Source organism: Gymnogyps californianus, chromosome 22, assembly GCF_018139145.2.
Source record: "Gymnogyps californianus isolate 813 chromosome 22, ASM1813914v2, whole genome shotgun sequence".
Lineage (NCBI taxonomy): Eukaryota > Metazoa > Chordata > Aves > Accipitriformes > Cathartidae > Gymnogyps > Gymnogyps californianus.
Window position 1 is genome coordinate 5,136,671 of NC_059492.1, and position 24,167 is coordinate 5,160,837.

The 24,167-nt window shown below is 53.4% G+C and overlaps 1 protein-coding gene across 1 annotated transcript in view; it reads right to left on the reverse strand.

The window, feature by feature from the left end:
• MACF1 (microtubule actin crosslinking factor 1) overlaps nt 1-24,167 on the reverse strand; it is a 118,235-nt gene that overhangs the window by 14,155 nt on the left and 79,913 nt on the right. The window contains exons 59-87 of the mRNA XM_050909736.1: nt 19,978-20,139; nt 19,661-19,831; nt 18,551-18,717; nt 17,567-17,726; nt 16,792-17,118; nt 16,054-16,138; nt 14,881-15,122; nt 14,519-14,725; nt 13,542-13,661; nt 12,264-12,371; nt 11,680-11,898; nt 10,868-11,071; nt 8,725-8,956; nt 7,754-7,980; nt 6,640-6,762; nt 6,433-6,534; nt 5,882-5,983; nt 5,602-5,775; nt 5,340-5,495; nt 4,983-5,180; nt 4,488-4,616; nt 3,992-4,165; nt 3,006-3,161; nt 2,660-2,866; nt 2,408-2,527; nt 2,011-2,180; nt 1,678-1,837; nt 857-1,051; nt 32-160 (exon numbers count right to left, since the gene is read on the reverse strand). Of these exons, the coding sequence (XP_050765693.1) occupies nt 32-160; nt 857-1,051; nt 1,678-1,837; nt 2,011-2,180; nt 2,408-2,527; nt 2,660-2,866; nt 3,006-3,161; nt 3,992-4,165; nt 4,488-4,616; nt 4,983-5,180; nt 5,340-5,495; nt 5,602-5,775; nt 5,882-5,983; nt 6,433-6,534; nt 6,640-6,762; nt 7,754-7,980; nt 8,725-8,956; nt 10,868-11,071; nt 11,680-11,898; nt 12,264-12,371; nt 13,542-13,661; nt 14,519-14,725; nt 14,881-15,122; nt 16,054-16,138; nt 16,792-17,118; nt 17,567-17,726; nt 18,551-18,717; nt 19,661-19,831; nt 19,978-20,139 (4,926 nt within the window). The remainder of the gene's footprint in view (nt 1-31; nt 161-856; nt 1,052-1,677; nt 1,838-2,010; nt 2,181-2,407; nt 2,528-2,659; nt 2,867-3,005; nt 3,162-3,991; nt 4,166-4,487; nt 4,617-4,982; nt 5,181-5,339; nt 5,496-5,601; nt 5,776-5,881; nt 5,984-6,432; nt 6,535-6,639; nt 6,763-7,753; nt 7,981-8,724; nt 8,957-10,867; nt 11,072-11,679; nt 11,899-12,263; nt 12,372-13,541; nt 13,662-14,518; nt 14,726-14,880; nt 15,123-16,053; nt 16,139-16,791; nt 17,119-17,566; nt 17,727-18,550; nt 18,718-19,660; nt 19,832-19,977; nt 20,140-24,167) is intronic.

Here is a 24,167-nt window from a genome sequence, read left to right on the forward strand (position 1 = left end):
GCTCGGGTTGCGTTTCAGAGCTCCCCGCTACCTTGTGCGCGTCAATGAGGGTCTGCAACGCCTCGGCGTCGTCGGGAAGCGCTCCCCGAAAGCGCAGGGACTGCTCTGCCTCCGAGAGCCACTCCAGCAGCATGTGCACGGCCGTCCTGAACTCCTCTGCCTGCGGCAACAAAAGCATAGCCGTTAGCCCTCCTCCTCCCGAAACGGGCCGCTCCATTCACTGCTGAGAGCTGGAGAGACAAAGGGCTGAAAGGGACTTTAAAAAACAAATAAAAAAATAGGGGACAAGCGCCCTGTCTGTTGGCCTGGGTTTGTACAGCACCAGCAGACGCGTCCCACAGCGGCCAGGCACCTCCCTCCCCTCGGCATCAGCTGCACTGAAGAACTAAATGTTTTTAAAAACAGCACAACTACCTGTATTCTGACCAATTTGGCACCTGGGCAGTTTATTCTGTAAATTGCCTACTTGACATAAAAACTACTTAAGAGCCTTTGACCTTTTCCCGCCCCAGCTTCAATCTAGGTCTCTCTCTTGCACTGGACATTAGCAAACACCAGCCTGGACAGTCTCTGATCACCGCTCTATTCCTGCTGTGCACATCAGCGAGATCTTTTCATCCTCCCTTTTCACATCAGCCTTTATTGGCTCTTCTTTGGGGAAAAGAATAAGTAGGTAACTGACACCAACCCACTGCTTTGCAGTTCTCACTGCTGCAGGGCTGGGGTGTCCTGCTTGGCCAGAAGATCAGTCACTGGGCAAAACTTCTTCTCTGAGGTTTGCGTTGACTTCCTGGCACAAACCTGCAGCCCCGGCAAAGCACTCCAGGACCATTTCCACCCGTAGCGTTCTGCTCACCTGCTTCAAGGCCTGTTCCAGGCGGGTTTGTTTGGACACGGACAGCTTGCACACTGTGTCCCACCGGTTGCTCAGCTCCTGCAGCTGCACCTTCACCCAGGTCGTGTCATCCCGGCTGTTCTCGATGAGCTCCCGGCCGGAGCGCTTGAGCACCTGGACTGTCCCCGTGCGCTTCCCCAGCTCCTTCTGGAAGACCTGGAGGGAGAGAGAACAGAAGCCGAGCAGGGCTAGTCAGTGCCAGTGGGTTGTTTCACGTGCGGGGAAAACAACAGGGGGGCACATCTGAAATAGCTGCAGCTCCTGAGCGCGTTTCGGTGTAGGTACACGTGGGCAGCAGCCCCAACCTTCCACCCTGGCAGGAGCGGTCGTGACCTGGAGCAGGCAAGCTCTAGCCGCTGCTCAGGCTGCAACACAGCAGCTGTCTTGAATGGATGCCCAAGCCCCGTCCAGGGATTTCAACGTATGACCTAATCCAAACCCAGAAGCGCCAGTCTCCAAGACACACTGGAGAGAACTGCCAAGACCAAAGTTTATAGAGGACTATAAATTCAGCCACCTTTTCAAACCTAAATCCTCAACAGATCTGACTGATAGCATCTTGGAAGAACAGAGCTCCAGCTCCTGTAACCTTCCCAGTAACGTAAAAGTTTCCTCCCACTTGTTCGCCCTGGTTTTGCCCTCCTTGTCCACTGCGGCACAGCAAAGCAGTGACACATGCAGCTCTGCAGCAAGGCATCAACTCTGGCTCCTCTGTTCTTTGGCTCTTGGGGAAGACAAGCCCCACTCATGTCTCACAGAAGAGCTGGAAAAGGTGCTCTCACCTTGTGAGCATCCATCAGGTTCATGACCAGATCCAGGTCACCATGGACAGGCTGGTCTTCAGCTAACTGGGGTTCCACCTTGTAGAGCCAGTCCACCAAGGCCTGCAGCGCATCCATGAACTGGCCAGAGAACAAGAGGGCTTCTTCCAGCTTGTGCTGCCTGAAAAACAAACATCCCTGTGAACTTCCATGAACAAACTCACCTCCTTTTGTCATGTCCCAGTGACCTCCTCCAAACACCCCCATGAAATCGCCTCCTCTCCTCTGCTCTCCCCTTTGATAAGAGTCCTTGGCAAGCAAGCGCTGTTGGTACAACGCTGGGGCCGGACTTACCTTTCCACAGATTTGCCGCATACTGTGTCCCACTTATCCCGGACTTCTCCCAGTAAATTGTCCAGCTTTTGAGTGTCATCTGGAAGCAAGGCTTTTTCTTTGAGGGCTCTGCCTGTCCTGATGGTGGTGTCGTAGACAGGCTGCTTCCCCCCCAGCGTCTTCTGGAACTCCTGGGAACCAGAGAGAAAACAAAACTGCTTCAGAAAGCCTGGCCTCGGCTCGCTGAAGATACATGGTGCTCGTGAAGACCCCAGCTGAACATTTTCCATGGCAGTGGTAGGCGTGGACATGCCTTTCCCCTGTCCTGACGGCAAAGGAGATGTTGCCCTGCTCCCCCCCCGATGAAGCACCCTTCCACCCAGCGTCCAGCACCAGTCTTGCTTTGGCAAAGCTCTACCTTGTGTTTGGAGAGCTGGAGCTTGATTTTGTCAGGATCGTTGGAAATCTCCAGCTCCGAGTCCAGGTGATTCTCTGCATCCTCCAGCCAATCAATCAGTTTCTTCCAAGCTTCGTGGAACTGCAAAGAAACAGGAGTAAGTCTGAAACTTAACACTGGTGGTGTCCCCAGTCCCCTTCTGGTCTTGGGACCTCCTGCCCTCCAAGGCTGGCCATACCTCGGGGTCTGTCGCACCCTTCCCACGTTTCTCACCTGCTTGGCTCGTTTCCTGGCATCATCAAGAGCCCGTCCCCGCTCCACCGAGCGCTGGACGACCTTCTCCCAGCGGGCCTGGACGCTCACCAGCAGGTTCTTGATCAACACCACATCCTGCTTTTGACTGAGAAACTTCAGCTGGTTCCCGGTTTGATCCAGCTCGATGATCCGATCCCGATGAGCGTTCACCTCATTGGCGAACACCTGCAAACAGCAAAGACGTCCTTCTGTCTGTAAGGGGAGCTGGACGTGCCTGCGAGCAGCCCGTGGGCGCAGGGGAGATGAGGTGCCACCCTTGCTCCCTCCATCCCGGGGAGCCGTTGGGTGCTCGCGGCACCGGTACCTTGTGCTCGTCGATCTGGGCCAGCACGGCATTGAGGATAAGGCTGGCCGGGGGTGCGATGTTCAGGCTCTGCTCGGCCAGCGTGAGCCAGTTGATGAAGTCCTGGAGGGAGTTCTGGAAGTCCGTGGCCAGGGCCAGTGCCTCCTCCAGCTTCGCCTGCCGCAGCGGAGAGGGAGAAAGGGAGGGGGGGTGAAAAAAAATACAACACAGAGGGCGAGAGCTCACGATCTGCAGTTTCGCAGACAGAGGCAGCCTTTGTGTCCCTGCCGAAACGTCCCTCTAACAGGAACCTCATCGCCTCGGCCCGGGAACGCGACTTGTTTACCAAGGGGAGGGGGTTTCAGTGAAAGCCACCGCTTTCTTTCAAAACAAGAATCGCCCCTGAAAGGGGAGACCTTCGTCGGCACACAAGCAGCTGCGTCACCCTCAGCTTCCCGAGAAAGGGATCGCCATAGGGAGAGCGGCTCGGTAAATGAGGTGGATGATATTTCGATGGCAACAGCTGCAGCACCGCAAATTTATTCTGGGCTGAGGCCACCGCGTCCCTTGTTTTATCTCATCACCGGCCAAAAGCCTAGGATGGAGTCAGCTCGGAGGAGGATTTGGCCTGCTGTCTCGCAGAGGACCAACAAAGCCTGCCTTTCAGAGCCGCGGGAGGTTTCTTCCCACCTCTCCTCTAAATTAACCCAAAATGCAATTTTACTCTCATTTTCCGTGTGATTTAACCAACTCTGACGACTATCTAGAAAAAAACAATAACAGCTTGACGCTCAGACAGCACCATCTGAAAGACAAACTCAACCTGCGCAACCAAGAGAGAGGTTGTCTAAAAAAAAAAAAAAAAAAAAGAAAAAAAAACCAACCCCCAAGCCCTCCTCTCCAGCCCTGACCGGCTCCATCCCTCCCAGGAAAGCGGAGCAGCAAAGCAGGGAGCAACTGCTGTCAGACCAGCTCACGGGTGGACGGCATCTCTCCCCCAACACTACCTTTCTCTCCTCCATCTTGGTGCTGACCAGACACCATTTCTGCTCCAGCAGCGCTACGCTCTGCTCCGTCTTCGAGCCAGAGCCAGAGTCGTCGCGGTTCAGCAGCATCAGTCGCCCCTTGGCCAGCAGCTGACTGTAGACGTCCTCCTTGGCTTTGAGCTGGCTGTACAGCTCCTGCAAGGGAGGCATCACCGAAGCGTTATGACAAAAGGAAGAGCTCAGAGAGGGGCCACGGCTTGCCGCAACTCCGGGTGATGAGAAAATTAGGTTCAGGGCAGGCGGCAAAGTGACAGCAGTGTGTCACTTTGAGCAGAGAAAGGTGGTTAAAGCATCGTGATGCTTGTCCCAGGCATCAAGTGAAAAATTATCTGTAAGAAGAGACCAGAGAAGGACTCTTCTTCCCATCAGATGCAGAAGGGAGAAGTTTTGATGCTGATATTTGACAGACAGGAGCTTGCTGAACTAAAAGCATTAAAAATCTCTCCTAAGAAATTACCATGTGGGCATTCAGTTGTTCCCGGGCAGTTTCTGGCAGACCTCCTGTGGGTTTTGATGCCGACAATTGGCTCTCCATCCTCGTTAGCCACAGGAGGAAGTCTTCAATCTCACCATGGAAACCCTGGGCCTGTTCGGGAACATATTATCGGCCACGGATCAGATGACATCAGCCACCATTGATCACGCGCCAGGGTTAACGCTGCGTTTGCTTCGAAACCAGATAAAGAGGCAGAGCTGGATGCACCAGCAGTGCATTAAGGAGGGGTATACATGGTATATCCTTAACCACGCGGGTGAGCCAGGTCCCTGCCGTGCTTCTGGGCAGGCACCAAACCACTCCAGGACTAAGAGTTACGTGAAAAACTGGCATTAAAAAAATCCCAGTGTCTCTCTAACTCTTTCCCCCTTCATTGCCCCCCCAAAGCGAAGGGGGAAGAGGACCCTCAGCAGCGATCCACGGCACAGGGGGGTACCCCCGACGCGTCTCCCCGACCTGCTGGAGCGTGGACTGCAGCTGCTGCTCCCTCTCCTCCGTCTTCTGCAGCACCGACTCCCAGCAGGAGTTCAGTTTCTCCAGGCGGTTTCGCAGGCTGCTCGCATCGTCCCCTGCACTCGACTCCAGCAGCTCGTTGCCCGCTTTGTTCACCGTCTCTACGGTCGCTTGGTGGGCCAGGACGTCGTTCTTCAGCACCTACACCAAGATGTGTTGGGCAAACGTTGGACACCTCTCTCAAACCCCCTGTTAATTCCTGCATGCTCCCGTGGACTCGAACCAACTCAAACCCTTCATCAGAAATAAAATCCTGCAACGCGAGTCGACTAAAAATGGACCTGGAGTGGGAGTACTCACGTGGTGCTTTGCGAGTTCAACCTCGATGACTTTTGGGTCTCCATTGATGGGTTTTTGCGCGTCAAGAAGCTCCTCGGTGTGGGTCAGCCAGGCCATCAGCTCCGCCAATGCGTGCTGGAACTGGCCGAGTGCCAGGAGAGCGGCTTCTAACTTATGCTGGGCAAGGACAGGGAAGGAAAAGGAAAGTTTAAGTCGGGAAGGAGGAGGAGCATCCCAGCGAGTTTCAACCCCGCACTTGTGAGAGCCCAGATCTTCCCTCTACCTGTCTGTGAGCAATTTTCTCGCCCAAATTCTCCCAGAGATGTTTCAGCTCTGTCAGTGGTTCCTTTATGATGTCTCTGTCTGTCTCATCTGTAGCTTTTTTTAGCATCAGTTCACCTTGGTGATTAAGCTTTTCCATCTCAATCTGCTGCTGGTAAACCTCCATTTTAAACTCCTGCCAAAACAAGCAGGACAAAAACCAGAACAAAATGAATCACTGGAGCGCGAGCTCTGCGATGCAAAGCAAGCACCGGAGAACCGGTCCCACTCCGCCCGCGTACCTTCATCTCGTTCATTTGCTCCTTAACTGTGTTGAGGTCCGTGCCGACAGGAGACATGTTGCAGAGTTTGATCACGGCGTTATCCAGCCAGTCAAACATGGCCTGAAAGGAGTGCAGACGTCGTTAGCAAAGGGAATGGCAAAGCGTGTTCCCCTCGCAGCTGGTCGGGGAAACGGGGCTGATGCCTCCCTCGCCCTGCAACCATGAAACTTTTTTCTTTCGGGGCAGAGATGCCTGCTTGGCCAGCATTCGCTTTTGCCAAGCTCTTTCCTTCCCTCTCCTGCTTCCAGCATAAGGACCTGACAGCAGCCAGGCTCATCCTGCTGCTTCGTGCAGAAACGAAGACAGATTTGGGAAGACAAATGCGATCAAATATCTGCTCTTCCTTGGAGCTGGTTGTCGAGCTCAGGCTCTATCAGAGGCTGTAAACACTCGCCCAGGAGATGTTTTCTGCTTTGCATTAGTGCAAATCCCAGTACAACTCCAGGGAGAGGATTCGCAGTGGTGTTCCCAAGGTCTACCCACCCCACACAAACAGCCCTGCCTCTTACTTGAAGTGTATCTTGGTATTGCACAGCCGACTGCATGGCTTCTTCAAGCTTTTCAAGCCTCTCCTTCCACGTTTTGTTTAGATTTTCCCACGCGTTGTTCATCTGCGGAACACAAGATTGCCCACAAAATTCGTTAGGCTCTTCTACCGGAGCTCCCACTTGCTCCTACCTGATTTTATCTGAAGGAGAGGCTGCTGCTTTTCCTACCTCATCAATGCTCTTTTTCACCTCTGGTTTCTCAGTTTCGCCACAGGCAAAAATTAAATCAGTTCCAAGGAGTCGGATGAACTCCAGCTCTTCATGCAAGCCGTCCGTCTCCTCTTTAATAGTCTGCGCATAACACAGCGACAAAAGAAAAATGGTTATTATTAAACGCTCTTCCAAAATTGCCCCAGGAACAGGAGGGCTAAAGCACGGAGAGTCCTTCCTGCTCTGGGGTCCCGTACCCTGGCCGACAGCGCGACGCCAGACCCCAGGACACAGCGAGCCCGTGGCCGTCCTGCTCACCAGCGTGGCCACCACCAACCTCGCCTGCTCCCACCTCTGGCCACAGTGGCAATGCTGCTGTGCGCAGGGGTTGGGGGAGCTAAAATAAGAACATCTGTATTTAGCTTGACGGGTGCCTGAACTGCCTGGCCGAAGATGTTGTTTACAGGAGATGTACTGTTTACAGGAGTATTTTGTCAATATAGGGATTAGTTTTTGAGACTCAAAAAGTTGCAAACCAAAGTCAGAATGGTTATAAAAGGGAAACAGCAAGGACAAACTTTGCAAAGCATAAAGAAACATCCCTGCTCCCCACGGTCCAAGTCAAATCAAATCCACCTGAAGTGGATTTCACCACTTCTTTGAAAAAACCAACACCACACAGATTCAAGCCCATCCAGCTTCACACTTATCTCCGGTCTAACCAAAATCTAAATATACACTTCCCACGCTAGACAGCACTCAGATGCCTTCGACTCAGACTGGGAGCAGAACCGTGCAAACTTCTACATCACTCAAAACAAGTGGGCACACAACTCTGACCAGACGCTTGATAAGCTTCCCAAAACAGTAGCAGATAAAGTGATTTAAGCATCATTTCCTTGTCTGGAACAGGGGGTGGTGGTGGTGGGGAGGGATACGTGAAATACACTTCTGGTTTCTTCCTTGCAGTTCCAAATCGCAATGGAAATAACATTTCACAATCCGACTGACTGCCTACAAAGCTGTTTTACAACCACTTCTGGCCATGCTCCTATCTAAGATCCGTCCCAATTTAGCTTACAAGCTGGGTGCAGACAAGCTCCAGACAGAGGTACCGTCCCATGGTCCTCACCTCTGCCGCTTCCACCTGCTGCTTGATGATGGACGGGTCAATGCCTGGGCTCTCCAGGTCGTGAACGATGTCCTGCGTGTCTTTGATGGTAGTCAGGAGGGCTGCCATGTCGTACCAGAACTTCTCTGCAAGCTCCAGGACATCAAGGAACTTCATTTCACGTTCCTCTGCCCGAGCTTTGATGTCTTCCCAGAAGAAGACCATCTGATCCAACTTATCCTGGATTACTGAGGAAGGGAATGAAAACATTCAGTGAAGAAGGAAACCTTTTCACAACTCAAAAGCATTTTGCAAGCACCTTCCACTTAGAAACAGCCAGGAGAATATTCAAGTGGGAATTAAAGATGACCAGGACTATCAGAGCATTAACTCTGAGAGATACTGAGGGACGTGAGAAACTCTAGCTTGCAGAAATAAAGCCTTTATTTATGTGCAGGCAAGCTCAGGGCAAATTTGCCCACACACTCTCCTCCAACGAACCTCTGTTCTGGCCACCTCTAGCGTGAAGTCTACGCTCACTCAGTCCATGAGCTGGCTGTTGAGCTGCCAAGAAAGGTGCCCATTAGCGCCAATCGTGCTGACAGGTCTTTTTGTGCTGGGGATGTTCTCTCCCTCCATTAGATGCTGAATCGACACCAACAAATCATTTCACAGGGGCCACCAACGGTTGCCACAAGAGACCAGCTCAGGGTGACGGCTCAGCTCGGCTGAGCTGAAAGCTCTGCCTGAGCCGCCACAAATACTTCTTTCTCCTCTGGCTGATACCACCCTGTCTGCCCCAGATGGAAGCAGGCACCAGATATGTGCGTGCAGAGGACTCATCCTTCCTCCTAAGGCCAGGAGACCCTCTGAAATACACCCCTGGGACACCAAACCCTCCCCAACAGTGATGGAGCCACGGTTGGGGTAGGAGAAGCTGAGCACTGCTACCAGCCCAGCCAGCACCTCCTGCTAAATCCACCCGGAGATACCTTTTGCCGCCAGGTCCTTGTCCGTTCCCTGCGATCGGCCGATCAGCTCTTCCCCACGGCGTTTCAGAGCCTCGAAGGAGGGCTGCAGCTTCTCCAGCTCCACCGTGGCGTTTTTGTTCTCGCTGATGCACTCCCGGATCTTATCGACCTCGGCGGGGATGAGGGGCGGCATGCGTAGGCGGGAGGAGAGGGTCTCCAGCGTCTCCAGCATGGGCTCGATCTTATCGTGGAACTGGAGAAGAGCAAGTCCATTAGGGCAGGCGAGATGAGATTAAGCAACGCCGCATTGCTCCCTGCGTGTGCAACAGCCCTTAGCGCTGCACCCAGCGGCCTCTCGGAGAGGACAAACATTGCCTGCAACAGCAATTAAACCTGCAGCCTCCTGTTCACACCTGCCTCTGCTTTCCTCTGCTGCCAACAGCCCCAGGCTGCACCAGCTCAAACCATACGTCAGCCATAGAGACTCACAGAGCCGGCACAGGCAACTGTGAACCAAACACGGCAGCGATTTGTCACCGGATTCAACCCTACAAAATTCACATTTTTGACCGCCGTCCTGCTTCTTGCGGACGGGCAGCATGGCAAGAAAACCCAAGCCCGGTTGTTTGAGCATCCGCGCAAAGACGCTGCTGGAAAAGCGCCCGTGTTTGGTGCTGACGGAAATCTCCGCTTGGTGCAACGCCAGCAAGAAAACCACCCCGGCAGGGTCAGCGGGAGATGGTGGAAGGCTGCATGCGCACGGGGAGGAGCGAGCTGCCGTGGAGCTGAGGCTTCAACAAAAGCAGAACCAGAAAGCCAAGAGTGAGAGAGGAAGGGGATCTAGCAGGGTTTATTGGTTTGGGTTTTTTGGTTTTGTTTTTTTTTTTTAAAAGAAAAGTCAACTTTGGCCTTAAAGATCCCAAACCACCTCTGCTGGTGAGAAGGACAGCTCTGCACTCTGGCTGCCAGCTCTGGTGGCTCTTTGCAGGACACCAGTGTTGGTGTTCGCCAAGTCCCAGGCTCTAACAGCAGAGAGGAGATGGGCTCTTGGTGCAAAGTTGATCAGGGGCACGCTGGCTCAGCCAACAAGCAGGAGCAAACTGGCAAGCCCAGCTAGAGCAGAAAGCTCTGTGCATCAGTGAAAACCGCTCTGAAAGCAAAACCTCTGCTTTGCAGGAAGCATTCCCAGCGGAAGCTGGCCACGGCTGAGACCAGGCGGCAATGCAACGAAAGCCATCTCAGAAACATGATTTCAGGCCCCCAGAGTTAATTTTTAAGCATGTTCTGCTGAGCTGTGCACGGACCAGAAATAAAAGTCCGGGTGTAAAATACAATCAGCCCAAAGAAAGAGTGTAAAGGAACACTGTGGTGGTGGGGCTTACCTCCGTAATCTGCAATGGTGGGGCGCAGTCAACACAAGAATGAAATGGGACCATGTGGGGAGGACGGGCACAGGCAGCAACACACACAGATAACACATTCCACAATGGGAGTGAGAGATGAGACGGGAGGGGGGTGTGGGGGGAAAAACTCGGAGTTAATACAAGTGCAAACCAAGAGAAGTGACTACACAATACAGGAATTAAAAAAAATAAACACCCAGACATGACAAAAAACCAACTGCGCTACGGTAACACGGGGTGAAATGAAACATAACTAGGGGTCACAAACCCTCAGCGGCAGAAACTCTTCACCCCCTTTCCGGACTTTAGCACCTACATATCTCTGCTCCTGCAGTCACCAACCTTCTCAGGAGATGCCCAGACCCTGGACACGACCGTTAACTCTCCCATACAAAGGATCCCGTGGCCGTTCACCGCACACGCAGCTTATCAGAAATGAAACTTATCTCCCCAAGCTCTTTCAAGAGGCTCTCCGGGCCCTTCCAACCCTGGGTGGATGCCAAAACAGCCCCTTTGAACGAGCATCATTATTGAGGTTGTAAAAATTTATTACCCTATTTACTATGTCAAGATTCAAATGCCTTCTCTGCTTTCGCAGCCAGCGCTGAGCAGCAGGAAACCACCCTGGAGGTGTCTGACCACGTTGTGCCTTATAAAGGGTTTTACAATTGTAACACTCAGAATAAAACCGCATTTCAAAGCACGTGGCTTCCCCAGGGGACTGTGACGAGAAGACTCGGCTCCTTTGCACCTCAGCGTACCTGGGTGGACTGCGAGACGGCTTCGTCAAGTGCGAGAGCCCGCTGACACACCTCCTCCTTGATTTTGGCATACATGGCCTCAGCCGTCGAGTATTTTTTCTGCACCATCTCCCCTTCCTCGGGGTTGAGGTCCTTGAGCTGCGGTCCGATTTTCAGCAGCTTATCAATATGAGGCTTATGTTCAGCAATGGACTCTCTCAGTTGCTAGGGAATAGAGGAAAAAAAAACCCCAACATTTGTTTAGAAATCTATTGAAAGCCACTGCGTATTTTTTCCGCGCAACACTCCAAGAGCAGCGATCGTATCTGGTAGTGAACTCACACCGTGGATTTCTTGACCCAGCATCTGCCAAGCACATGGCACTCAGCTCTTCCTAACATGGCTACGGCTCTGCACGCGCCGGCACACCGCCCGGCACGGGTCCTTCCCCAGCACGGCCGGCTCCTGACCCTCCCCACAGCCCCACGGGGGACACCACTGAGAAAACTCGCTTTGCAGCTCTCTGCCCTAAAAGCACGGAGTGGTTTTCCCTGCCACAATCAGGCAGGAGATCTGAAAGTAGCCAGGCTCCCTTGGGTGCAATCTGTATTTTAATAAGACGTGCTCCAACGTAACTAGTGATTTCCACATGGTACACTCCCGGCACACTCGTATTACACAGGCAGGATCCCCAATAAGAAGAGAATTGGGGGGGGGGAATAAAAAGTCAGAAAACTTCAGAAAAAAGGCGCTCTCGCCCCTGCGAGCGTTGTGCCTCCGTTTAAGGTAGAAGAACCGATGGCGCAGGAGATGCAAACGCTGCGTCCTCTTACCCTCATGTCCTCCTGCTGCTGTTTGAGCTGCTCGTGATCGATGGCCGGAGGGGGCAGCTGGGAGATGAGGGCTTGCGTCTCCTCGATCCACGGGTTCAGCTCCTCATAGGTCTCCCAGAACTGGTTGACCAGGACCTGGGCACGCTCCAAGCGAGCGTAGCGCTCCGAGTTGAGCTGGCTCACGGCTTCGTACTGTTGCACCAGGGACTCGGTTTTCTCCTAAAAAAAAAAGAGGGAGGAGAGTTATAGCGAGGGATGCAAAAGGGCCCAGGAAAAGCGCCAGCTGCACGCTGCGAGCTGGAAGAGCAGGAGGTGCCTTTGGTGGCCTTCCACGCGTGCAAGCTGTAATTCCAATTAAAGCAGCCTCAGAAATCTCCGCTGTCCCCCCCCCCCCATCCCCAAACACTGCAATAAAAATATGCAATAAAGGAGAGTAATAAACGTAAAGAGATTTCTGCTAACGCTGGTGGGAATTACTAAAGATGGAGTAATTTTAAACTACTTCAGCCTGTGCAAGAGCTGAGCATTCGCCTCTCTCCCCTCTCCGTCTCCCCCGTCACAGTAAATAGCAGAGGGAGGTTCACCTGGAGAACAGCTTTTTGTTCCTCCCCACACGTCCCAAAGATCTCATTGCGCTGGCTGAACAGTTCATCCATAGAGTCTTTGTGCCGAATAATGTCGATGGAAAAAGCCTACGGAAAGGAAACATCCGAAGAAAGGAAAGAAATCAGAGCCGAGCCCAAGCTCTCCCCCCAGCCCATCCACGGGACCCTCCTGCCTGCGCCAGCTGTAGCAGGCAGCAGAGCTCAGCGCCACAGAGACCACGCACAACTCAGCACCACAGAGACCACGCACAACTCAGCACAAGTGTCCTGCGGCACACTGAAAATCTGGCTGAAATGCAGATTACTGCATGTTTTTCTCATGACTCATCTACGTCAACCTCTCTCTTTCAAAGGCCTGAAAACAGCTCCTGAAATGGGGCATCAGTCCACTTCCACACCCGGGGTCCTCACCGGATGAAAAGCTCCAGCATCCATTCGTTAGCGAACACGTTACCCCCCCCGAAACGATGCTCTCCAGAACTGCATCTACCAATAACTTTACCATTCCCAAGGTCCACGCGATTAACAGCGGGAAGCCAAGCTGAGCTCAATTTAACTTAATGCTCGACGGTTCAGTTCCCCTCCCTTACAACAATGTCTTATTTTTCAGTTTTGTTGGTTTTTTTTCTTTAAATCCAATAAGCCTGTACACTGCTCTGATTGCCAAGGCTGGTAAGGGAAGAAAAGGGCCGTTTATTTAAAGTGCACGTTCTTTCAGGCATGAGCTCATCTCAAAGATATAAAAAAACCCCAGCGTCTCTTTGTTCCACGTCTGGCTGCCGGGAGGGAAACGAGGAGTCCCCCACTGCAAGGAACAATGAGCAAAAAGCAAATGTAAAAGCACCCTCATTAATCAATATATACATTTCTCTAAACCCTTCCCGCTGCCAACGCCTGCAAGACCCAGGCAGAGCTTGCTCCGGCGGCCACAAGAAAAGCCTTCGAAAGGAGCGGCTCTCTCGAGAGGAGTCCAGGCAAGAGCATCCAGCCAGCCCTAAACGGCCGTGCAAAGGTTTCGGCTCCTCCAAACGGCCAGGAGGCTTTTTCCTTTAGAAGCCAAACACTTCATTTCTCCAAATCCTGTTTCTCCCTCTTTTTTTTTCCTTTTACTTACCAAGAACAAGTGTTGCATCTCTCCTGGTGCTCTGGGCTCAGCACTACCAACCCCAGGGTAAAGCTGCCACCCCAAACCCCAGCCCGTCACCCAAACCGCATCCCACCCCGTGTCCCCCCCCCCAGCAGCGACTCCGCACGTACCTTCTGCACCTGCAGCTGAGCCGTCGTCTGGTCTTGCTCTAGGCGGATGGGACCGAGAGCCATCAGCTTCCGCTTGGTCTCGGCCACCCAGGCCAGCTCCGCGTCAGCCGCCTGCTCGTACTGGCACACGGGAGAGGACAGGCAGCGCAGGTTAGCGATGGGCAGCAGGGACAGAGCACACGGCAAGTTGGGGCCGGTGGGAGACGTGGGGGGACCCAGCGGGACGTGGGGGACAAACGCCTCGGCCAGGCGCGCGGAGAGGAGAAAGGGACATTGGGGTGGACACAGGTTTCTGACTCCACGTTCCCCTCCGAGAGGAGTGGCAGCCGCTGTCCCACGGCCGGTGGCTCCTGCAGCTCGTTTCGGGGCACAGAGCATCACTGCAACACAGGCACCCAGCACAGCAGGGCACGTCGGAGCAGCCACCTTTCTCTACACCCTCCCTGCCCACAGGGAAAGGGACGCCTCTATTTAACACGATCATTTTGCTCGCACGTTCAGCTTCGTGGAGTCAGTGCTCAAAGCCAGCGAGGGCAGTTATTCACAGCGCTCCACAGCCTCCAGTCTGTGCAGAACAAGCCTTTTTTGAGAGAACTATTCGCCTGGAACAAATCCCCGTGCTATCACAACAGGGGATGACGTTTTTCCAGGCCTGAAAGTCACCTGTCATCGGTTTTACACCATTTATATCACCCACGCAGGCAAAAACCCACAGGCGGGATAACACGGTGCTGCACCGGAGTTATCCTAAACAAACCACACACAACGGGACGGGTCAGAAACCAGCCCCGCTGCCACACGCCGCTGGTGGGGCCGGTTCATTTCTTGGCATTCCTGATGGGATTTGGCCCTCCTGTTGGGCTGTGCTTGCTATCCCTCCTGCCGCCATCGCGCTGCACGGGCTGGAGTGGTGCCGAGCCACTCGCTCCCGCTCTCCCCAGAAAACCCGTCAGCCTCCGGCGGGGTTATTAAATTACCTGTTGAGACCTCTGAATAGCAGCATCGATTTCTTCCACCCTCTGCTTGATGGTGTCGCTGACCAGCTTGTAGCGCTCGTTGGTGTCCGACACGAGTTTATCCAGCCCTTCACGGGCTCGCCAGGGAACCAGCTCCAAGAGAGCTCGGCTCACCTCATTCACCGTGTCCAGGACGAGCCTGCGCTCCATCACCTCCTTCTTCAGCTCCTGTGGAAGGCACCCATGGACATGTGTCCTTCCCAGTGCTCTGCAGGTGACAGCCCTCTCCACCTCCTCCCCGGCCTCTCAAAACAGCGAGCAAACCCCCGCCGGCTCCCACCCTCGCGTCCCCGTCCCCCGGGTGCTGCTCTGCCAGCCCCCACCTTTTGCCTCTGCTGGAACTGGGGGATCTGCTCGCCGGTGGGGGACTGGCCCCCGCTGGAAGCCAGCTCTTCCTCCACCGTGCTCATCCAGCTGGTGAGCTCCTCGTGCGTGGACTGGAACTTGGTGGCCAGCTGCCGAGCCTGCTCCAGCGTGCGCAGCGCCTTGGAGCTGGCAGCGGTGATGTCCGAATAGCGGGTCTTAATTCCATCCAGCTTCTCCTGGATCAGCAGCACCTCCTCCCCTGCGAGACAGCAGCCAGGGGCAAATGATGCTGGGCCGGGGGGGCTGCAGGAAGGTTTAAGCAGCCACCTGCCCTGTTCCCCCCCATTTTAAACACCTAATTTCAGTCTCACTTTTCTTTATATCAGTGCAACTTTACAGCCAGGAAGCTACTTGTAGAGCTGACATTTTCTACCAGCCAGCGTAACGTCCACCTCCTCCCTGGAACAGGATGGAAGCGTGCTGCAAAGCCTGGCTTTGCCACAAGCCCCAACCACAACTCAATTCTCAACAAGCACCACAACTCAGTTCTCAACTAACATGTCACAGTTCCAAGAAAAAAGGTCCAGTTCACGCTTTACTGCTATTTCCAAGAGGACAAGAAACTTCAAGCCAAATTCTTTGTAATCCCTCTTCCTGCTACACGGCTCCCACAAGGACAGAGGTCTGTACATCTGCTCCGAACAGACCACATCTGAAGGAAATGCATCGCCCCGACCTTTCTTCCCACTCATAAACATAAACTCACACCCACGTGGCAACAGCAACAACTGCTCGGTATGGGAAAGCAATATTAGGAAAGGGCTGGGTGTATTTTTAACCTCTTTCCATGTGATTTAGCAGCTGGATGCAATGAGAAAGCCCTCCCTTGCGTTGCAGGGCTGCTCAGCGCTGAGCATCACCACCCCGACGGTGGGAATCACCCGCTCACGAAGCTGCAAGGTTGGTACTCGGGATTTACTAAGCTGGAGTGCTTGTGGCTCGGCATCCAGGTCTGGATGCAAAACAACTCCTTTGGGAGTATCCCAAAGGAAATTAGACCTGAGGGAGAACAGCCTCCCCTGAACAACGTATCACTGCAGAGCATGGACTTCCCAGGAAAGACCATGCGGAGGACGGGGGGCTTCCCAGACCCCCACATCGACCAGAACGTGCCCAGATCTTCACGTTACCTGTGGTTTGCTTCAGAAGAGCTTGCCCGTTTCTAATGGCTTGGTCCACATTCTTCTTCCTGTTCACAATTTCCTCGTTCAAAGCCTGCACAGAAAGGCAAATCGGGGTTATCCTTCTGCAGGCCGGTCCCCGAGTCCTGCTGGCCAGAGACGCTACGGAAAGCATGAACTGCTCCTACCGAGCACGAGAAGGGTGGACAACAGATCTGATACTTGTCCAGTCATCCTTCTCCTGCTACGGGAACTACTGAGACTTCTGGGACCCAAAGGCTCAAATCTTAGAGCAAACCCATCCCAGCCCATTGGATATGTGTTACCAAAGAACTTGCTCTTGTATTAAACATAACCTCACTCTTGAAAAGAGCTTGTACGGCCCCCGGGGAGCGGAAGCAGACGGCTTCCTCGGTGGCCAGCCTGGCTCAGAAAACCCACTGGGCTTTTCAAGCTCTCATTCTTGGAAACAGCATCCAGCTTTCTAAAGGCACAGGGTGGCCAAGCTCACTCAGACATTGTTCACAAAGCAAATGCATCATTTGAAGTTTCCCCCCCGGCAAACCCATTTTTGGGGCCCCAATTATTGTTTTTAAAGGCATGAAATCTCTTTACACTTCTCCAAGCCTAGAAGAGAACCAGCAGTGGAACAAGCTTTGCAAAATTAAAGTCAGACCAGAAACAAAAATAAAACCAGATAAATGCAACAAAATAAACAACATAAACATGGAAGAAAACAGAAAATACCAGCTGGTCGGCATGCTGCTTCTGCAGGACGTCCCGTTTGTAATCCTTTACGGATACCGAGCCGAGCTTGTCCTCGACCTCAGCCAGCCAGTTGAGCACTTCCACCTCCTCCTCCCCAAAGAGCCTGGCGTTAGACAGCGCCTGATCCAGCAGCGCTGCCTTCCGGCAGCACCGGTCGTGGACCTCGCCATAGCGGGTCTGCAGAGAGTCTAGCTTCTCTGCCAGCAGCCTCCGCTCGGCGGCACAGCTCAGGGAGGAGAGGGACTGCCCGACACCGACCACCCGAGACACGTCGGCCGCGTGGCTCTCTATCTCTTCCTCTAGAGCCTGAATGCCGGGAGGATAAAATGGACAACAGAAAGGAAAATGAGTGAAAAAATGGATTAAAAAAAAAAAAAAAACAACCAAAAATACAAGGTAAAAGGAGAAACAGAAACAATGAATGCAACTGAAGGAATGACGGAGACACGAAACCCATCTGTGAATGGGCAAACTGCATCAAAATAAAAAAGGTTTAAAAGAAACACAAGAACAGGAATGGTTTTTCTATCCAGAGCCAGATACATTCGCTGCGAGGTGCAAAGACATCAGTTTAATATTTACCCACACTGGTGGGTTAGGATTTGCAGCCTTCTCTGTACATAAAGGAGCCTGGATAACTCCTCCAATACTTGTTCGTGCCAAAAACCCCCTCGCCACGGCAGAAACAACCACCTGAACGGGACCCGATACCAACCACCTCCATCAGCAGCTCCCGTTCACGCACGGGTCCTACCTTGTGCCGGCTGATCTGCTGCTGGATTTTGGCAGTCTGTGTACCGATGGGCTCAGAGTTGGCCAGTTTCTTTTCCGTCACCGACAGCCAGTCCGACACGGGCTCCGTGGTTTCGTGGAACTGCTTTGCCAGGACCAAGATGTCCTCCAGCTGCTTCTGCCTATAGTAAGGAATAAAACACTAAGGAGCAGCTCCTCGTTGAAGCCAGGCATGGGAAGCAGCTTTGAGCATTAGGAAGAGGGAACCAAAGCAGCCCTGTTCAGAGCAAGGTGACACACCGTGTCAGGCAAGCTGCAAAGGCAAACACAAAAAACAACGTGGAGAAACTGCAAAATAAGCTTTTTCCTGCAGCTGTGCCTTTGGGGTCCAGTTTATCCCCCCGGGAAGGTGGCAGAAAGGCTCCCTCATTGCACTGCTTTTCTTCCATTCCTATCACTGTCTTGGAGATCCTCTGACGTGCTCAGCTTGTGACCGGGCTCTTGGTGTTTCAGAGCTACTGAGCTTCTGTTCAAAGACAGCCTGGCACCGGTACAAGTCCGAGATGGACAGTCCATCTAGTTGGCAGTGATTTACAACACTGGGAGGGTCAAATCTGGCCCTCAGAATTGACTTCATAGCCTCAAATATTAGCTTATGTAGTAACAAGCAACTCACAAACGAGATTCAGGCAGCAGAAAGGCGTCAACAGGATGTTGCCGCTCAAGCTAAATGTTAACACTTAAAGGAATAAAAATAACATCCATCCCCTGCAGGGAATTTATTTAATCTGAGCTCTTCCCTGCCATTGTAAACCACCGCTATCAACTTCAGCTCCCAAACAGGCTTTGATTTCTCATGTTTTCCAGCTGTTTCCACGTTTCCAGGATGTATCTGCACAGAAATCTCCGCCAGCTCCCCACGTGTTGTAACCCCAAGCTCCGGGGCACCGTGAATCGCAGGACGAGCTGGCCCCGTGTTTTTGGCCGGCGGCACAGACCCTCTCACCTGCCGGCCGCCCTGCCCAGCAGCCCTGCCCAGCGGCGCTCCAGGCTCTCCAGCTGGCCGACGATCTTCTCCCGGTCCGCCGGCTCGGCCGACTGCGCGATCCTGCCGCCCTCCGCTTGGATCATCTCAACGGTGGCTTTGCGATCATCCAGGAGTCGCTGGAGCAGCTTTAGCATCAGCGGCGAAACAAAGGAGGATAAAAAGTTACCAGATTGGATCAGCAAAACCTCTGCTAGCCTTCAGAGATAGCAAATCTCTAATTGTGGCTGAAAACCAGCGTAAGCACGGGGCTGAGACCAAAGCCAGCCCAGTGGGACAGCCTTTGCCATCAAAACCAGTTCAAAAAAAAATAATAATAATATACTTTAACTTTTGGTCAGCCCTGAAGCGGTCAGGCAGTTGGACTAGATGATCATTGTAGGTCCCTTCCAACTGAAATATTCTGTTCTGTTCTAAAAGAGATTCAAAGCACTTCTGTGCCAGAGAAGTTTTCAGAGGCTTCCCCATCGCTCCCCCAAACTTACCAAGGTCAAGTTTTTAACTTTCACTTTAAATAAATTTCCTCTTCAAAGTCTCAGTATGTCGGACCAAGCCTCGGTAAGAATTCCTTTCTAAAACGTTTTACCACAACCACACTTGAACTTTCATCCGCCTGCTCACAAGGGCAGGCGCCGACCCAGGCTGTTATCTCTGCAAACACTGGCACGCCTCGGGCCAGTTCTTACACTTTGTACATTCGTTTTGTCCAAATACCCAAACCAGTACCTACAACGCCAGCTTGCTCCTGACGCAGCACAATTACCAGCACAAACAAAACTCAGGGCTGGAAAAACACGGCCGACCAGCAAAACCAGCAACAAACTTCAAGAGGCAGTGGGACAATAAAGTAACGCTGGTGATTTAGACGATGGAGATAGTGAGTGCGGGCAAACGAGCTGCCTGTTTATTACATTAGAATGTGGGGAACCAGTAGAAGAGCCACCGTGAAAGAAGCAGGCTTGTGGACATCCCAGCTACGCCTTATCTCTTACAGCTGGACCCCGAAAATATTGTCTGGCTGTCCAGAGCTCCCCCTCCCATCAAGCCAACCCTTACTCTGTGCTTGCTCACCTTCTGCTCCTGGATCTGGGCTTTCACCACCTTGTACTCCGCAGAGGGAGGTTTCTGGTTGGAGATGAGCTCCTCGGTGTCCGCCAGCCAGCTCAGCAACGGCTCCAGGGCATCCTGAAACTTCCCGCAGTGCAACAGGGCCTCTTGCAGCTGAGCAACTCTTTGGGCCACCTGCACCCCAAACACAACCCCATCGTATGGTCAGACCGGTGAGGCATTGGTGCCGGAGCCTCAGCTCCCTGTCGATGACCCCCTTCTTCTACCAGGCCCCAACGGGGCCAAGAGAAACCAGTTACAGCTCCTCCCCATGCTCTCACCTTCTTGTTGAGGGTGTTCCAGCGGGTGTTGATTTCTTCCATGTCATGCTCCAGCCCTTGGACGTCACAGTTTTTCCCGGCGCTTTGGATGAGTCCTTGACCAACTCCATTGACTTGCTGTAGTTTTAGCTGGAGAGGATCCACTTGCTCCTTCTGGAACAGCTGGGGATGCGAAGGGTGGGAGAGAAAAGGTATTTATAACCCATGAGCTGCTCTTACAGCCGCTCCATCATTTAACAGATACAACAGGCTTTCTTCTCTAGAGAAGATGCAGTAGCTACTTGCACTGATTTTATTAGAGTTGTGCAAGTTCATCTAGACTCCTCCCTCGCCTTGACCCAGTAACACAGATGTCGCAGGCATTTGCCAGTGCAGAGCCCAGCTCAGGATCTATACGCATCCACCTCTGCTTTTAAATGGGTAAATCCCCTTTTTCCAAGCACCGGAGTGAGGTGGAGAGAGCAAATCGGGGAAGAAATGAGAGCATCGGCTCTGGTCAGCCATCAGATTGGGAAATAATGCTCCTGGGGAAAAACCCAAAGCAATTCTCACAGTGATGCTATTGAGAACGGAGACCTGACATCACACGAGTTTTGTTAACCACAAAATTACAGACACCGAGAAGCTAGCTGTATTTCGAAAGACAAAGGCAATAGGCAACTAATGTGCTAGTCATTTACTGCACCACATATTTGGCATGGTCCTGCCTGGGAATCCTGTGGGGAAAAGCTTTTTAAACCAAAAAAGATTTGATAGGGAGGGGGGAGGAGAGCGAATGAAGCTCCCCATTGTAAAGAGAGGCAGCAGGGAAAATCCTGTTTCCGCAAAGGAGATAAGCGCTCTTTATCAGAGCCGTGGATCTGCTGTAACCACCCACTGATGCGGCCGCCCGTGCACGGTCCCTCTCCGGCACTGCTGGGGCGGCCGCACAGCCCGGTCCCAAGGGACAAGCCTGCTGCTTCCCCATAGCGAATAGCACAAGCCCCAGAAAAAGGGAGCGGAGTCCTTCGTCGCTTACTCCGGTCCCTTGGACCGCGAGCCCATCCAGAGCACAGGCCACCCCGCACCCAGCGCTGGACAGGATCAGAGCCCTTGGCCCTGTCGCAGTATTTTCTCTTTGGAAAGCGGAGGGGATCGCAGCCAGCCGCCCGCTTTCTCAAGCGTGCCTCCCCATCATACGCCTGAGAATATACGGACATTGACAGCATCAACAAATTCCTACTCGGATGCAAGATCTCTCCTAGCAGAGCGGCGGCTCGTGGATGGAACAGCTCCCTGGACCCGGCAATCGCTTTGCCTCCAAAGGAACACAAGGCAGGCAAAAACCCCCAAACACAATAAAACCTCCCAAACACACACACAGAAGTTCCCTGCCTGAGCAAGAGGGGCTGCCCTGACTTTCTCTGCCCCATTTTCAAAGAAAAAGCTATTTCTTCCCATTGGAGCTCAGCTACTCGAGGGCAGGGAGGTATCGCTCGAGGACATGAACCGAAGGGTGTGCTGGCAGACATTGTCCAGAGCTGTTTGCTCAGGGAGAATTATGCCACGGTTATAAGAAAGAAATGGTGACATGAAATCACCGATTCCCCGGACGCTTCTCCTGTTACTGTTTATATATGGAGCTGGCTGTTAGAGCAGCCAAACCCACAAAAGGATCAGGCTGATAAGTCTGGCATGCCGGGCTGGGTCCGAGCCCTCCGCACGCTGCAAAAACAAACTCCAGGGCTTCGAAGCAGCCAGGCAGGGAGGGAGCCCCGCAGAAAGCCTGGCCATCGGACCACAGGTACCTGCAACACCTGAATTGGTACAGCCCGAGAGCACGACGCTGCACAAGGATCCTTACAAAGATAATCACTCTAATGGCCTGAGGAGTAAGCATGTCCGACGCATTTGTTTTTCTTTGCTCATAAAAGATTCCAGCGATTTAGTTCATCAACCTCACTGTGACTCAGCTTTCAAACAAATATTTAACGTACAACCTTTCCTGGGCAGGAGAAGGTGCAGAGCGACGTGTCCTGCCCGGGCGAAGCGGCTGGACAGACATTTTGGCGAGCAGAAGAGCATCTGCTCCGCCACACCTCCTCCTCGCTCCCAGAAATGCTTCCCAAAGCATCCCCTCGCTTTCTGCTTCCCTCATCTCCCGGGCGGCCGCGCTCCTTAACCCCACTGCTGCCGAACGCAGAGCCCGGCCCCGTGGTGGGAAGAACCGGCAGCACCCAGGCATCGCCCCGGTGCAGAACCGGAGCTGCCAACGGCTTGAACAACGTTCGAGCAAGGGAAAGATTTATGGGGTTAACAGTCAGAGATGCTACATGTAAAATAAGGGTCCCACCAGCGAGGCAATGCTGACACCAAAGCACTGAATTTCAGACAAAAAATGTACAATGGCAAGAACCCGACGGCTCTTTTTCCTCGCTAAGGGGCACGCCAGGTGCCCAGCTCGTGCTCACATGGACCCCCCCATGTGAAAGCACCTCTCTGAGCCCCTCCATATGCATTTCTTAAATGGGTGGCACAGCCCAAAGGATGAGTAATTGCTACCGAATCAGGATTTTCGGTGCTGACTAACTTCTGATGTCTCCTTAGCAATATTTCTCCTAATCCAGATGGCAGTAAATCAGCGCTTGGCTGTGGGAACTCCACCACCGAGGTCTCTCCAGGCGAAAGCTGCGAGCACGGCACGGTAAAGCAAATCCCCAAACACCAGAGAGAATTTGAGCCCCTTTCCGCACACAGTCAGAGCCTCAGCACCTTGTTGCTCACTTAAAAAGCTACAGAAAGCGGTGACTGCACAGGACAGGAATTATTTGCACTTAATTTGTTTTACAGGATTCTCTCTTATGATATATTTTCTGCTTCAAAGACGGGAACCACCTCGCCAGGATCTGGCAAGAAGGTTTTTCTGAAGTCTGTGATTTACATCTGAGTAACCATAATGCACTTTAATAAGCTGAAAAAGTTTAAGACAATAGCTTAGGTCATCAAGCAGCGATAGTCTCTTGCCTCCCCTACTTACAAAACCACACAATTCTCCCCCCGAAACTTTTTGCCTGCCAAATTCAAGCCGAACTCAGGAGGGAGAAGGCTGTTTTGAAGCCTGAACCCCGCAGATCGTGGCTGCGCGTTACCAAGTGGGCTCCCAGCTCCCACCCACCCCTCAAGTGCAAAATAGAGCGATTTCTGCGCCTGAAACCCTGTCTGCGAGCGCCTGAGCAACAAATACCTCGTTATCTGGAACGAATCCATCTGGTAGAGCAGGAGGCCCTTCTGCGATGAGAGCGGTGGCAGGGGGTCCCTCTGTGCCTGCAGGCACCTCTCCCTCGCCGGGTGCTGGGGAAGGGGCACCCCTGCAGCTGGGTGGATGGAGGGTGTCCCCCAGCACGGTCCCGGGGAGGGTTTGTGCGGTGGGTGCCGCGGCGGAGGGTGCGCCCGGCAGCTCGTGCAGCTCTGGGGTGGTGGGTCCCTCCGGGGGGGGTGGGAAGGCAGAGGGGGGACCCTCCATGCCCGGCAGCATGGAGACAGTGTCCCAAGCTGCCACCTCTGCTGCAGACGCTCTCGCAATGGGGTCACTCTCCAAAGCCAGCACTTCGGTGGATAGGTGCTCCAGGATGGACGGCACAACCATGTTGGCAAAGTCATCTGTATCCCCCAAGGCCACTACCGGCCCCCCCACTGCCAGCGGCACAGGGCCACCACCGAGATCCCTGCCACTGGAGATGAGTGGGTTGGCTGCTTGTGGTGGCACAGTGGCAACAGGCACATCAGCAAACGGTGGTGGGGCATCCAGAAGCTCTTCCACCGCCAAGGGCACAGCAGTGGTGGTGGCATCTGGAGGTGGGTGCTCAATACACGGTTCCTCAGCATCCACGGTAGGATCCCCAGTGCCTGGTGGTACCTCCTGAGCCTGGGGCTCTGGGACAGCCACATCCCCTGGTGCTGGTGGGTCGGCTGGAGCGGAAAGCCCCCCAACATCCCATGGGATGGCATCGGGAGCAGCCTGCCCCACAACGGGTGACGTGCCGGGAAGCTCTTCTGGGGCGGCTGGGCTGGCAGCACGCGGGACCCCCTCACCCACCACCACAGTACGGCACCACGCTGCTGGCCGGTCCTCCCAGCCACAGGCAAACAGCAAGTCCAGGTCTCCCGGCTGCAGGATGGCTGCCGGTGCCTCCCCGCACGTGACAGCCACC